Source organism: Leucoraja erinacea, unplaced genomic scaffold (genome assembly GCF_028641065.1).
Source record: "Leucoraja erinacea ecotype New England unplaced genomic scaffold, Leri_hhj_1 Leri_306S, whole genome shotgun sequence".
In the NCBI taxonomy this organism is placed as follows: domain Eukaryota; kingdom Metazoa; phylum Chordata; class Chondrichthyes; order Rajiformes; family Rajidae; genus Leucoraja; species Leucoraja erinaceus.
This window is the reverse complement of record NW_026576207.1, coordinates 93711-106416: the sequence shown is the minus strand read 5'-3', so window position 1 is coordinate 106416 and position 12706 is coordinate 93711. Positions and strand designations below refer to the sequence as shown.

The following is a 12706-nucleotide window of genomic DNA, read 5'->3' as shown; positions in this document are numbered from 1 at the left end:
AGTTTAGTTTAGTTTGGTTTAGTTTAGTTTAGTTTAGTTTAGTTTAGTTTGGTTTAGTTTAGTTTAGTTTAGTTTAGTTTAGTTTAGTTTAGTTTGGTTTAGTTTGGTTTAGTTTAGTTTAGTTTGGTTTAGTTTGGTTTAGTTTGGTTTAGTTTGGTTTAGTTTAGTTTAGTTTAGTTTAGTTTGGTTTAGTTTAGTTTAGTTTGGTTTAGTTTGGTTTAGTTTGGTTTAGTTTGGTTTAGTTTGGTTTAGTTTGGTTTAGTTTAGTTTGGAGTTACAGCACGGAAACAGGCCCTTCGGCCCACCGAGTCCACACCGACCAGCGACCCCCACACACTGATACTATCCTACACACACTGATACTATCCTACACGCGCTCTGATTGGTCCCAGCGAGACGGAGCGCACCGATTGGGCGTTGCGCTAGTCCCGCCCCCGCCGGAGTAGCCAATGAGAAGGGGAGGTGGGCGGGGGCCGGGCCGCGATTGGTGGAGAGGGCGGGATCTTTGCACATGACCACATGGGGTCGGCGTTCTGATTGGTCCTTCCCCTCCCGGTGTCCCGCGACTGACCAATAGGATCGCTGGACGGCCACGGCCCCACGTGGGGTCTCCGCGCTCTGACCAATAGGATCGCTGGACGGCCACGGCCCCACGTGGGGTCTCCGCGCTCTGATTGGTCCCAGCGAGACGGAGCGCACCGATTGGGCGTTGCTCTAGTCCCGCCCCCGCCGGAGTAGCCAATGAGAAGGGGAGGTGGGCGGACGCCGGGCCGCGATTGGTGGAGAGGGCGGGTATAGGCGGTGGTGCGGACGCCGCCGGGCTCAGTCGGGCGGAGGGGAGGATGGCGGGGGGAGGGTGCCGCCGCCGCCGCCGCCGCCGCTTGAGCAGCGGGTGGGTCGGGTCCCGCGGCCGGGAGCTGCTGGCCGCCCGCCCGCCCGCCCGCCCGCCGTCGACACCTTCCTGCTCGACTGCGACGGCGTCCTGTGGTCATGACGGGCCGGGCCGGGGCCGCGGGTGATCGCCGGCGCCGCCGAGCTGCTGGGCGGCCTGAGGGCCCTCGGCAAGCGCGTCTACTTCGTCAGCAACAACTGCAGCCGCTCCCGGGACGCGCTGGTGGGAAAGCTCGTGGCTTTGGGCCTGCAGGCCGGGCCTGAGCAAGTGTACAGCACGGCCCGCTGCTCGGCTCTCTACCTGGGCGGCGTGGCCCCCCTCCACCGCAAGGTCATGATGCATAGGGGCAGAATTACACCATTCGGCCCATCTAGTCCATTGCAACATTCAATCATGGCTGATCCATCTCTCCCCCCTCCACCGCAAGGTCATGATGCATAGGAGCAGAATTACACCATTCGGCCATCTAGTCCAATGCAACATTCAATCATGGCTGATCCATCTCCTCCCCCCCTCCCCCTCCCTAACCCCATAACCCCTGACACCTGCACTAATCAAACTCTATCTACCTATGCCTTAGAAATAGAAACATAGAAATTGGGTGCAGGAGTAGGCCATTCGGCCCTTCGAGCCTGCACCGCCATTCAATATGATCATGGCTGATCATCCAACTCACTATCCCGTACCTGCCTTCTCTCCATACCCCCTGATCCCTTTAGCCACAAGGGCCACATCTAACTCCCTCTTAAATATAGCCAATGAACTGTGTCCTTCCGCAAATTTGGAGACCAAAACTGTACGCAATACTCCAGGTGTGGTCTCACCAAGACCCTGTACAACTGCAGTAGAACCTCCCTGCTCCTATACTCAAATCCTTTTGCAATGATTGCCTTTTGCAATCCATCTCTCCCCCCCTCCACCGCAAGGTCATGATGCATAGGAGCAGAATTACACCATTCGGCCCATCTAGTCCATTGCAACATTCAATCATGCCTGATCCATCTCTCCCCAACCCCATAACCCCTGACACCAGCACTAATCAAGAATCTATCTCTGCCTTGAAAATATCCACTGACTTGGCCACGGCCGTCTGTGGCAAAGAATTCCACAGATTCACCACCCTCTGGCCGAAGAAATTCCTCCTCGTCTCCTTCCTGAAAGAATGTCCTTTAATTCGGAAGTTGTGACTGTGGGCGGCGCAGCGGTAGAGTAGCTGCCTCACAGCGCCGGAGACCCGGGTTCGATCCTGACCACGGGAGTTTGTACGTTCTCCCCGTGACCTGCGTGGGTTCACTCCGAGATCTTTGGTTTCCTCCCACACTCCAAAGGCGTCCAGGCTTGCAAGTTAATTGGCTTGGTATAAATGTAACAATTGTCCCTTGTGTGTGTGTAGGATAGTGTTAGTGTGCGGGGATCACTGGTCGGAGTGGACTCGGTGGGCCGAAGGGTCTGTTTCCATGCTGTATATCTAAACTTTAAAACATTCTGGTCCAAGACTCTCCCACGAGTGGAAACACCCCCCCCCCCCCCCCTTCCTCATCCACTCTATCCGGCCTTTCACTATTCGGTAAGTTTCAGTGAGGTGTCCCCTCATCCTTCTAACTATCATCTGCTTTGAAGATGATACCCAACACAGCTGACTATTTACGTGCTAGACACAGAAGTAGATCTCCAAACTGGCATTACTATTGCTCCACACTCCTAAATCCCTATTTCTACAGCAACATTTCCTCTGTACACTGAAAATGGAAAATGCACACCTAATTCAGGAATAGTTTATCCCAGCTGTTATCAGGCAACTGAACCATCCTACGACAACCAGGGAGCAGTCCTGAAAAAAATGCACGCAGAATATACAGAATACAGAATAGCTCGATTTTAATCACTTTCCACCAACTCGTTAGGTCATAAGTGATAGGAGTAGAATTAGGCCATTCGGCCCATCAAGTCGACTCACCATTCAATCATGGCTGATCTATCTCTCCCACCTAACCCCATTTTCCTGCCTTCTCTCCATAACCCCTAACACCCGTACTAATCAAGAATCTATCTATGCCTTAAAAATATCCATTGACTTGGCCTCCCCAGCCTTCCGCGGCAAAGAATTCCTCATCTCCTTCCTCAAAGAACGTCCTTTAATTCTGAGGCTGTGACCTCTAGTCCTAGACTGTCCCACCAGTGGAAACATCCTCTCTATCCAAGTCTTTCACTATTCTGTATGTTTTAATGAGGTCCCACCTCGCTCTTCTAAACTCCAGCGAGTACAGGCCCAGTGCCGACAATCGCTCATCGTAGGTTTCCACTGTATCTTAGTACACGTGGCAGTAAACTAAACGGAGCTGATCTCCAGCGAGTGCAGGCCCAGTGTCGTCGATCGCTCATCCTATGTTAACCCACTCGTCCCCAGGTGTACGTGCTGGGCAGCCAGGCCCTGTGTGGGGAGCTGCGCGCTGCTGGCCTGCGGGTGTCAGGCGGACTGCCCGGATCGGGGGAGGAGGAGGAAGAGGGGCTGCCCGTGTCCCGCTGCACCCTCGACCCAGAGGTGGGCGCCGTGCTGGTCGGTTACGACGAACGTTTCAGCTTTGTGCGGCTGGCCAAGGCCTGCAGCTACCTGCGGGACCCCAGGTGTATGTTTGTGGCCACCAACCCTGATCCCTGGCATCCCATAGGTGGAGGTGCCGTGGTCCCAGGTGAGCAGGTCTCTGTATTTGGGAGAAAACATGTTATTGTGTGTGTATGTGTATATCCCCATCTATATCATCTATATATCTCTCAAGTGTATATATATACATATATGTGTGTGTGTGTATGTGTATATCCCCATCTATATCATCTATATATCTCTCAAGTATATATATATATATATGTGTGTGTGTATGTATGTGTATATCCCCATTATATCATCTATATATCTCTCAAGTATATATATATATATATGTGTGTGTGTGTGTATGTATATCCCCATTATATCATCTATATATCTCTCAAGTATATATATATATGTGTGTGTGTGTATATCCCCATTATATCATCTATATATCTACATTGCATATATATCTATATATCACATGCATATCTATACATCTAACACACACACACACACACACACACACACACACACACACACACACACACACACACACACACACACACACACACACACACACACGAAGAAGGGTTGCAATCCCAAACGTCACCCATTCTTTATATGATCCAAACCATCACCTATCCACATTCAACTGCCTGACCCGCTGAGACACTCCAGTACTCTATGTTTAAGAAGGAACTGCAGATGCTAGAAAATCGAAGGTAGACAAAAATGCTGGAGAAACTCAGCGGGTGAGGCAGCATCTATGGAGCGAAGGAAATAGGCAATGTTTCGGGTCGAGCCCCTTCTTCAGACTGATGTGAGGGGGGTGGTGGCGGGGCGGGAAGAAGAAAGGAAGAGGTGGAGACAGTCGGCTGAAGGAGAGCATAGAAGGGGAGGAGAAAGCAGGGACTACCTGAAATTAGAGAAGTCAATGTTCATACCGCTGGGGTGTAAACTGCCCAAGGGAAATATGAGGTGCTGTTCCTCCAATTTACGGTGGGACTCACTCTGGCCATGGAGGAGGCCCAGGACAGAAAGGTCGGATTGGGAATGGGAGGGGGAGTTGAAGTGCTGAGCCACCGGGAGATCAGGTTGGTTATTGCGGACCGAGCGGAGGTGTTGGGCGAAACGATCGCCAAGCCTACGCTTGATCTCACCGATGTAGAGCAGTTGACACCTGGAGCAGCGGATGCAATAGATGAGGTTGGAGGAGGTGCAGGTGAACCTCTGCCTCACCTGGAACGACTGCTTGGGTCCTTGGATGGAGTCGAAGGGGGAGGTAAAGCGACAAGTGTAGCATTTTCTTCGGTTGCAAGGGAAAGTGCCTGGAGAGGGGGTGGTTTGGGTGGGAAGGGACAAATTGACCAAGGAGTTACGGAGGGAGCGGTCTCTGCAGAAAGCCGACAGGGGAGGAGGTGGGAAGATGTGGCAAGTGGTGGGAACACGTTGGAGGTGGCGAAAATGTCGGAGGATTATCTGTTGTATGTGACGGCTGGTGGGGTGGAAGGTGAGGACAAGGGGGACTCTGTCCTTGTTACGAGTGGGGGGATGGGGAGTGAGAGCAGAGCTACGGGATATGGAAGAGACCCTGGTGAGAGCCCCATCTATAGTAGAAGAGGGGAACCCCCGTTCCTTGAAGAATGAGGACATCTCCGATGCCCTGGTGTTGAACACCTCAGCCTGGGAGCAGATGCGGCGTAGACGGAGGAATTGGGAGTAGGGGATGGAGTTCTTACAGGAAGCAGGCTGGGAAGAAGTGTAGTCCAGATAGCCATGGGTACTCCATGTTCTACGCAAGAAGTGTTGTCCCGATAGCCATAACTCTTTGTTCTACGCAAGATTCCAGCGTCTTCAGTTCCTTGTCTGCATTTAAAAATGGAAGCCGTTGGTGAGACCGTATTTAGAGTATAGTGTTCAGTTCAGGGCACCATGTTATAGGAAAGATGTTTGAGTATAGGAGCAGGGAGGTTCTACTGCAGTTGTACAGGGTCTTGGTGAGACCACACCTGGAGTATTGCGTACAGTTTTGGTCTCCAAATCTGAGGAAGGACATTATTGCCATAGAGGGAGTGCAGAGACGGTTCACCAGACTGATTCCTGGGATGTCAGGACTGTCTTATGAAGAAAGACTGGATAGACTTGGTTTATACTCTCTAGAATTTAGGAGATTGAGAGGGGATCTTATAGAAACTTACAAAATTCTTAAGGGGTTGGACAGGCTAGATGCAGGAAGATTGTTCCCGATGTTAGGGAAGTCCAGGACAAGGGGTCACAGCTTAAGGATAAAGGGGAAATCCTTTAAAACCGAGCTGAGAAGAACTTTTTTCACAAAGAGAGTGGTGAATCTCTGGACCTCTCTGCCACAGAGGGTAGTTGAGGCCAGTTCATTGGCTATATTTAAGAGGGAGTTAGATGTGGCCCTTGTGGCTAAAGGGATCAGAGGGTATGGAGAGAAGGCAGGTACGGGATACTGAGTTGGATGATCAGCCATGATCACATTGAATGGCGGTGCAGGCTCGAAGGGCCGAATTGCCTACTCCTGCACCTAATTTCTATGTTTCTATGTTGTCAAGCCTGAAAGGGTTCAGAGAAGATTCACGAGGATGTTGCCTGGGTTAGAGGGTGTGAGCTATAGGGAGAGGTTGAGTAGGCTGGGTCTCTATTCCATGGAGCGCAGGAGGATGAGGGGTGATCTTATAGTGGTGTATAAAATCATCAGAGGAATAGATCGGGTAGATGCACAGTAGAGTCTCTTGCCCAGAGTAGGGGAATCGAGGACCAGAGGACATAGGTTCAAGGTGAAGGGGAAAAGATTTAATAGGAATCTGAGGGGTGACTTTTTCACACAAAGGGTGGTGGGTGTATGGAACGAGCTGCCAGAGGAGGTAGTTGAGGCTGGGACTATCCCAACGTTTAAGAAACAGTTAGACAGGTGCATGGATAGGGCAGGTTTGGAGGGATATGGGCCAAGCGCAGGTGGGACTAGTGTAGCTGGGCATGTTAGAAACATAGAAACATAGAAATTAGGTGCAGGAGTAGGCCATTCGGCCCTTCGAGCCTGCACCGCCATTCAATATGATCATGGCTGATCATCCAACTCAGTATCCTGTTCCTGCCTTCTGTCCATACCCCCTGATCCCTTTAGCCACAAGGGCCACATCTAACTCCCTCTTAAATATAGCCGATGAACTGGCCTCAACTACCTTCTGCGGCAGAGAATTCCAGAGATTCACCACTCTCTGTGTATAAAATGTTTTCCTCATCTCGGTCCTAAAAGATTTCCCCCCTTATCCTTAAACTGTGACCCCTTGTTCTGGACTTCCCCAGCATCAGGAACAATCTTCCTGCATCTAGCCTGTCCAACCCCTTAAGAATTTTGTACGTTTCTATAAGATCCCCCCCTCAATCTTCTATAATTCTAGCGAGTACAAACCGAGTCTATCCAGTCCTTCTTCATATGAAAGTCCTGACATCCCAGGAATCAGTCTGGTGAACCTTCTCTGTACTCCCTCTATGGAGGGTCAGTATGGGCAACTTTGGTAGAAGGGCCTGTTTCCACACTGTATCACTCTGTGAGACTATGAGAAGCAAGGAACTGCGGATACACGGGTAACTCAGCAGGTCAGACAGCATTAGTGTTGGACCCTCTATGTTGCTCCTGCACTTTGTGTCAACATTTTAAAGTAACCTACTTTTTTTTTTGTTTGTATCTCTCTCCTGCCAGATCTGAAGCCACTGACTCCCAGCGCTGTCGACGGAGAGACCGAAGGTCAGGTCACCTGCACAGTGCGGCCAGGTATGAATGTAATATGAAGTGGGCTGTCAGCATATGAGCCTACTCCCAGCAGCGAGTTCTTGAACTGCGGCCCTTCCCTATTCAGGATCTATTGTCATTCCAAGAGCCTGTTGGAAAAAGGCAAGATACAAATGGTCTTTTGTTTTTGTCTGGCTTGCATGCTGTGAATTCTTGAAACGGATTTGCTACCAATGGATTTGCTGCCCCCTTTGACTGTCTTGGCAGCGGTAGAGTTGCTGCCTCACAGCACCAGACACTCGGGTTCGATTCTGTCTGTACGGAGTTTGCACGTTCTCCCCGTGACCCTGTGTTTTCCTCATCCTTCCTATAATTAGGCGACCAAAATTGTACACCACACTCCAGAATTGGCCTCACCAATGCCTTGTACAAGGCCCTGATGAGACCGCACCTGGTGTATTGTGTGCAGTTTTGGTCTCCTGGTCTCCGCATGTCTTTGGAGTGTGAGAGGGTCACGGGAAGAACGTACAAACTCCATACAGACAGTAACCATAATCAGGATCAAACCTGTGTCCCAGGCAACAATTGTACTGTTGTGCCACTTGATGTCCTGGAGTAAGCTGAGATACAGGCTGGATTATTACAGAGAAGAAGCAATTGGGAAGAGGGGAGTGGGGATACAAGGACTGGAACTAGAATTGGAATAAGAGCACACCTCCAGATTCAGGGACAGTTTCTTCCCAGCTGTTATCAGGCAACTGAGCCATCCTACCGCAACCAGAGAGCAGTCCTGAACTACTATCTACCTCATTGGAGACCCTCGGACTATCCTTGATCGGACTTTGCTGGCTCGACCTTGCACTAAACGTTATTCCTCATCATATACTGAGAGAACGGAGCAGCTGGGCTTGTGCACTCTGGAGTTTAGAAGGATCTCATTGGACCATATAAGATTGTTAAGGGTTTGGACACGCTAGAGGCAGGAAACATGTTCCCGATGTTGGGGGAGTCCAGAACCAGGGGCCACACAGTTCAAGAATAAGGAGTAAGATATTTAGAACGGAGACGAAGAAACACTTTTTCTCACAGAGAGTTGTGACTCTGTGGAATACTCTGCCTCCGAGGGCGGTGGAGGCCGGTTCTCTGGATGCTTTCAAGAGAGAGCTAGATAGGGCTCTTTAAGATAGCGGAGTCAGGGGATATGGCGAGAAGGCAGGAACGGGGTACTGATTGGGGATGATCAGCCATGATCACATTGAATGACATCACATCACAATTTATTTTCACTTTTTAGTCAACAAAATAGAGAGAGTACAGAGGAGATTTACTCGAATGTTGCCTGGGTTTCAGCAACTAAGTTACAGAGAAAGGTTGAACAAGTTAGGGCTTTATTCTTTGGAGCGCAGAAGATTAAGGGGGGACTTGATAGAGGTTTTTAAAATGATGAGAGGGATAGACAGAGTTGACGTGGAAAAGCTTTTCCCACTGTGAGTAGGGAAGATTCAAACAAGGGGACATGACATGAGAATTAAGGGACTGAAGTTTAGGGTTAACACGAGGGGGAACTTCTTTACTCAGAGAGTGGTGGCTGTGTGGAATGAGCTTCCAGTGGAAGTGGTGGAGGCAGGTTCGTTTTCAGATTTAGATTCAGATTCAATTTTAATTGTCATTGTCAGTGTACAGTACAGAGACAACGAAATGCATTTAGCATCTCCCTTGAAGAGCGAACAGTCATCGTTGTTTTATCATTTAAAAATAAATTGGATAGTTATATGGATGGGAAGGGAATGGAGGGTTATGGTCTGAGCGCAGGTATATGGGACTAGGGGAGATTATGTGTTCGGCACGGACTAGAAGGGTCGAGATGGCCTGTTTCCGTGCTGTAATTGTTATATGGTTTATATGGAATGGCTGTGCTGGCTTGAAGGGCCGAATGGCCTACTCCTGCACCTAATTTCTATGTTTCTATATGGTTATTGTCTATTGTCTATGTATCTGTACAATGTAAATGGCTCGATTGTCATCATGTATTGTCGGCTTTCCGCTGACTGGATAGCACGTAACATAGAGTTTTACACTAGCTTGGTGCAAATGAACTGAACGTCCCGTCCTCTCCCTCCCTCCCTGCCTCCCCCCCAGGCACAGGCAGCCTGACAGCAGCCATAGAGGTGGGTTCGGGACGCAGGGCGATGCTGATCGGCAAGCCCAGCAGGTTCATGTTCGACTGCATCAGCGGGACGCTGGGCGCCGCTCCCCTGGACCCCGCCCGCACCCTGATGGTGGGCGACCGGCTCGACACCGACATCCTGTTCGGGGCCAACTGCGGGGTGCGGACGGTGCTGACCCTGTCCGGGGTGTCCACCCTGCAGGAGGCCCGGGACAACATGGCCAGCGCAATGCCCGACCAACGGAGAATGGTCCCCGACTTCTATGTGGACATCGTGAAGGATTTCCTCCCCCTGCTGGACGGATGACCACACGCGAGAGAACCCTTGGAGGAGTTGACCCTGCGGACTGGGATGTCCATGTAAGATCTCCTCTCATCCCAGTGAATACAAGCCCAGTCAACCCAGTCTGTCATCATCTGTCAGCCCTGCCATCTCGGGAATTAACCTTGTAAACCTACGCTGCACTCCCTCAATAGCAAGAACATAGAAACATAGAAATTAGGTGCAGGAGTAGGCCATTCGGCCCTTCAAGCCTGCACCGCACCTCACCTTCTCCATCATGGTCTGGTTTGGCTCAGCCACCAAGCACGACACCTGGAGGTTGCAGCGAATCGTCCGATCAGCAGAGAAAGTTATTGTCTGCAACCTTCCCTCCATTGATGAACTGTACACTGCAAGGGCCAGGAAGCGAGCGGGCAAGATCATCTCTGACCCCTCTCACTCCGGCCACAAACTCTTTGAATCACTTCCCTCTGGAAGGCGACTCCGGACTGCCCTTCGAGCCTGCACCGCCATTCAATATGATCATGGCTGATCATCCAACTCAGTATCCCGTACCTGCCTTCTCTCCATACCCCCTGATCCCCTTAGCCACAAGGGCCACATCTAACTCCCTCTTAAATATAGCCAATGAACTGTGTGGCCTCAACTACCCTCTGTGGCAGAGAGTTCCAGAGATTCACCACTCTCTGTGTGAAAAAAAGTTCTTCTCATCTCGGTTTTAAAGGATTTCCCCCTTATCCTTAAGCTGTGACCCCTTGTCCTGGACTTCCCTAACATCGGGAACAATCTTCCTGCATCTAGCCTGTCCAACCCCTTAAGAATTTTGTAAGTTTCTATAAGATCCCCTCTCAATCTTCTAAATTCTAGAGAGTATAAACCAAGTCTATCCAGTCTTTCTTCATAAGACAGTCCTGACATCCCAGGAATCAGTCTGGTGAACCGTCTTTGCACTCCCTCTATGGCAATAATGTCCTTCCTCAGATTTGGAGACCAAAACTGTACGCAATACTCCAGGTGTGGTCTCACCAAGACCCTGTACAACTGCAGTAGAACCTCCCTGCTCCTATACTCAAATCCATGTAAGATCTCCTCTCATCCCAGTGAATACAAGCCCAGTCGACCCAGTCTTTCATCATCTGTCAGCTCCGCCATCCCGGGAATTAACCTTGTGAACCTACGCTGCACTCCCTCAATAGCAAGAATGTCCTTCCTCGTATCAGGAGACCAAAGCTGCACACAATACTCCAGGTGCGGTCTCATCGGGGCCTTGTATAACTGCAGGAGGATCGCCCTTGCTCCTAAACTCAAATCCTCTCGCTATGAAGGCTTGGCTTTCTTCACTGCCTGCTGTACCTACATGCTGACTTTCACTGTTTTTAAGAGGGAACTGCAGATGCTGGAGAATCGAAGGTTACACAAAAAAGCTGGAGAAACTCAGCGGGTGCAGCAGCATCTATGGAGCGAAGGAAATAGGCAACGTTTCGGGCCGTCTGAAGAAGGGTTTCGGCCCGAAACGTTGCCTATTTCCTTCGCTCCATAGATGCTGCTGCACCCGCTGAGTTTCTCCTGCTGACTTTCACTGACTGATGTACAAGGACACACCCAGGTCTCGTTGCATCTCCCCTTTTCCTAATCTGACAGGGAGACTGGGGGGAAAGGGACCCCGGTGCCAAACAGTAGCGTTTGGGGTGACCCCTGCCATCTGACCCGGGTTCTGGTGCCAGCGAATGTGAGCGCAGCAAACCGCACACTAACAGCGGCCATGCCTCTGCCCTGGAGCACCGCACAAAGCAGACCTTGGATTGGCTGAAAGTTGAGCAAGAGTGGAACCGATCCTTTTCTAATCCTGACTAAATAATAAAATATCAAATGCTGCGAAACCACTTGTTTTGTCATTTAAAATTAAGATTTATGCCAGTTGGAAGAGTGGGCTGAATGATGGCAGATGGAGTTTAATGCTGATAAGTGTGAGGTGCTACATCTTGGCAGGACAAATCAAAATAGGACGTACATGGTAAATGGTAGGGAATTGAAGAATGTAGGTGAACAGAGGGATCTGGGAATAACTATGCACAGTTCCCTGAAAGTGGAATCTCATGTAGATAGGGTGGTAAAGAAAGCTTTTGGTGTGCTGGCCTTTATAAATCAGAGCATTGAGTATAGAAGTTGGGATGTAATGTTAAAATTGTACAAGGCATTGGTGAGGCCAATTCTGGAGTATGGTGTACAATTTTGGTCGCCTAATTATAGGAAGGATGTCAACAAAATAGAGAGAGTACAGAGGAGATTTACTAGAATGTTGCCTGGGTTTCAGCAACTAAGTTACAGAGAAAGGTTGAAACAAGTTAGGGCTTTATTCTCTGGAGCGCAGAAGGTTAAGGGGGGACTTGATAGAGGTTTTTAAAATGATGAGAGGGATAGACAGAGTTGACGTGGAAAAGCTTTTCCCACTGAGAGTAGGGAAGATTCAAACAAGGGGACATGAAATGAGAATTAAGGGACTGAAGTTTAGGGGTAATATGAGGGGGAACTTCTTTACTCAGAGAGTGGTGGCGGTGTGGAATGAGCTTCCAGTGGAAGTGGTGGAGGCAGGATCGTTTTTATCATTTAAAAATAAATTGGATAGTTATATGGATGGGAAGGGAATGGAGGGTTATGGTCTGAGCGCAGGTATATGGGACTAGGGGAGATTATGTGTTCGGCACGGACTAGAAGGGTCGAGATGGCCTGTTTCCGTGCTGTAATTGTTATATGGTTATATGGTTAAAATGGAGGGATTGGGAGCAAATGTGTCATAGAGTGATCCAGTGTGGAAACTGGCCCTTCAACTCAACGTGCCCACACCCAACCAACATGTCCCAGCCACACTAGTCCCACCTTCCTGTGCTTGGTCCATATCCCTCCAAACCTGTCCTATCCATGTGTTTCAGAGGGAACTGCAGATGCTGGAGAATCGAAGGTACACAAAAAAGCTGGAGAGACTCAGCGGGTGCAGCAGCATCTATGGATTGAAGGAAATA

The 12706-nt window shown here is 49.8% G+C and overlaps 1 protein-coding gene across 1 annotated transcript; it reads left to right on the top strand.

Annotated features, from left to right (window-relative positions):
• The first annotated feature begins 842 nt into the window (after positions 1-842).
• On the top strand, positions 843-12686 carry LOC129693470 (chronophin-like). The gene is given in 5 exon segments (XM_055630283.1): positions 843-944; positions 947-1222; positions 3300-3582; positions 7207-7278; positions 9376-12686. Coding segments are annotated over 5 exon segments (1068 nt in total). The 3' UTR covers positions 9711-12686.
• The last annotated feature ends 20 nt before the right edge of the window (positions 12687-12706 follow it).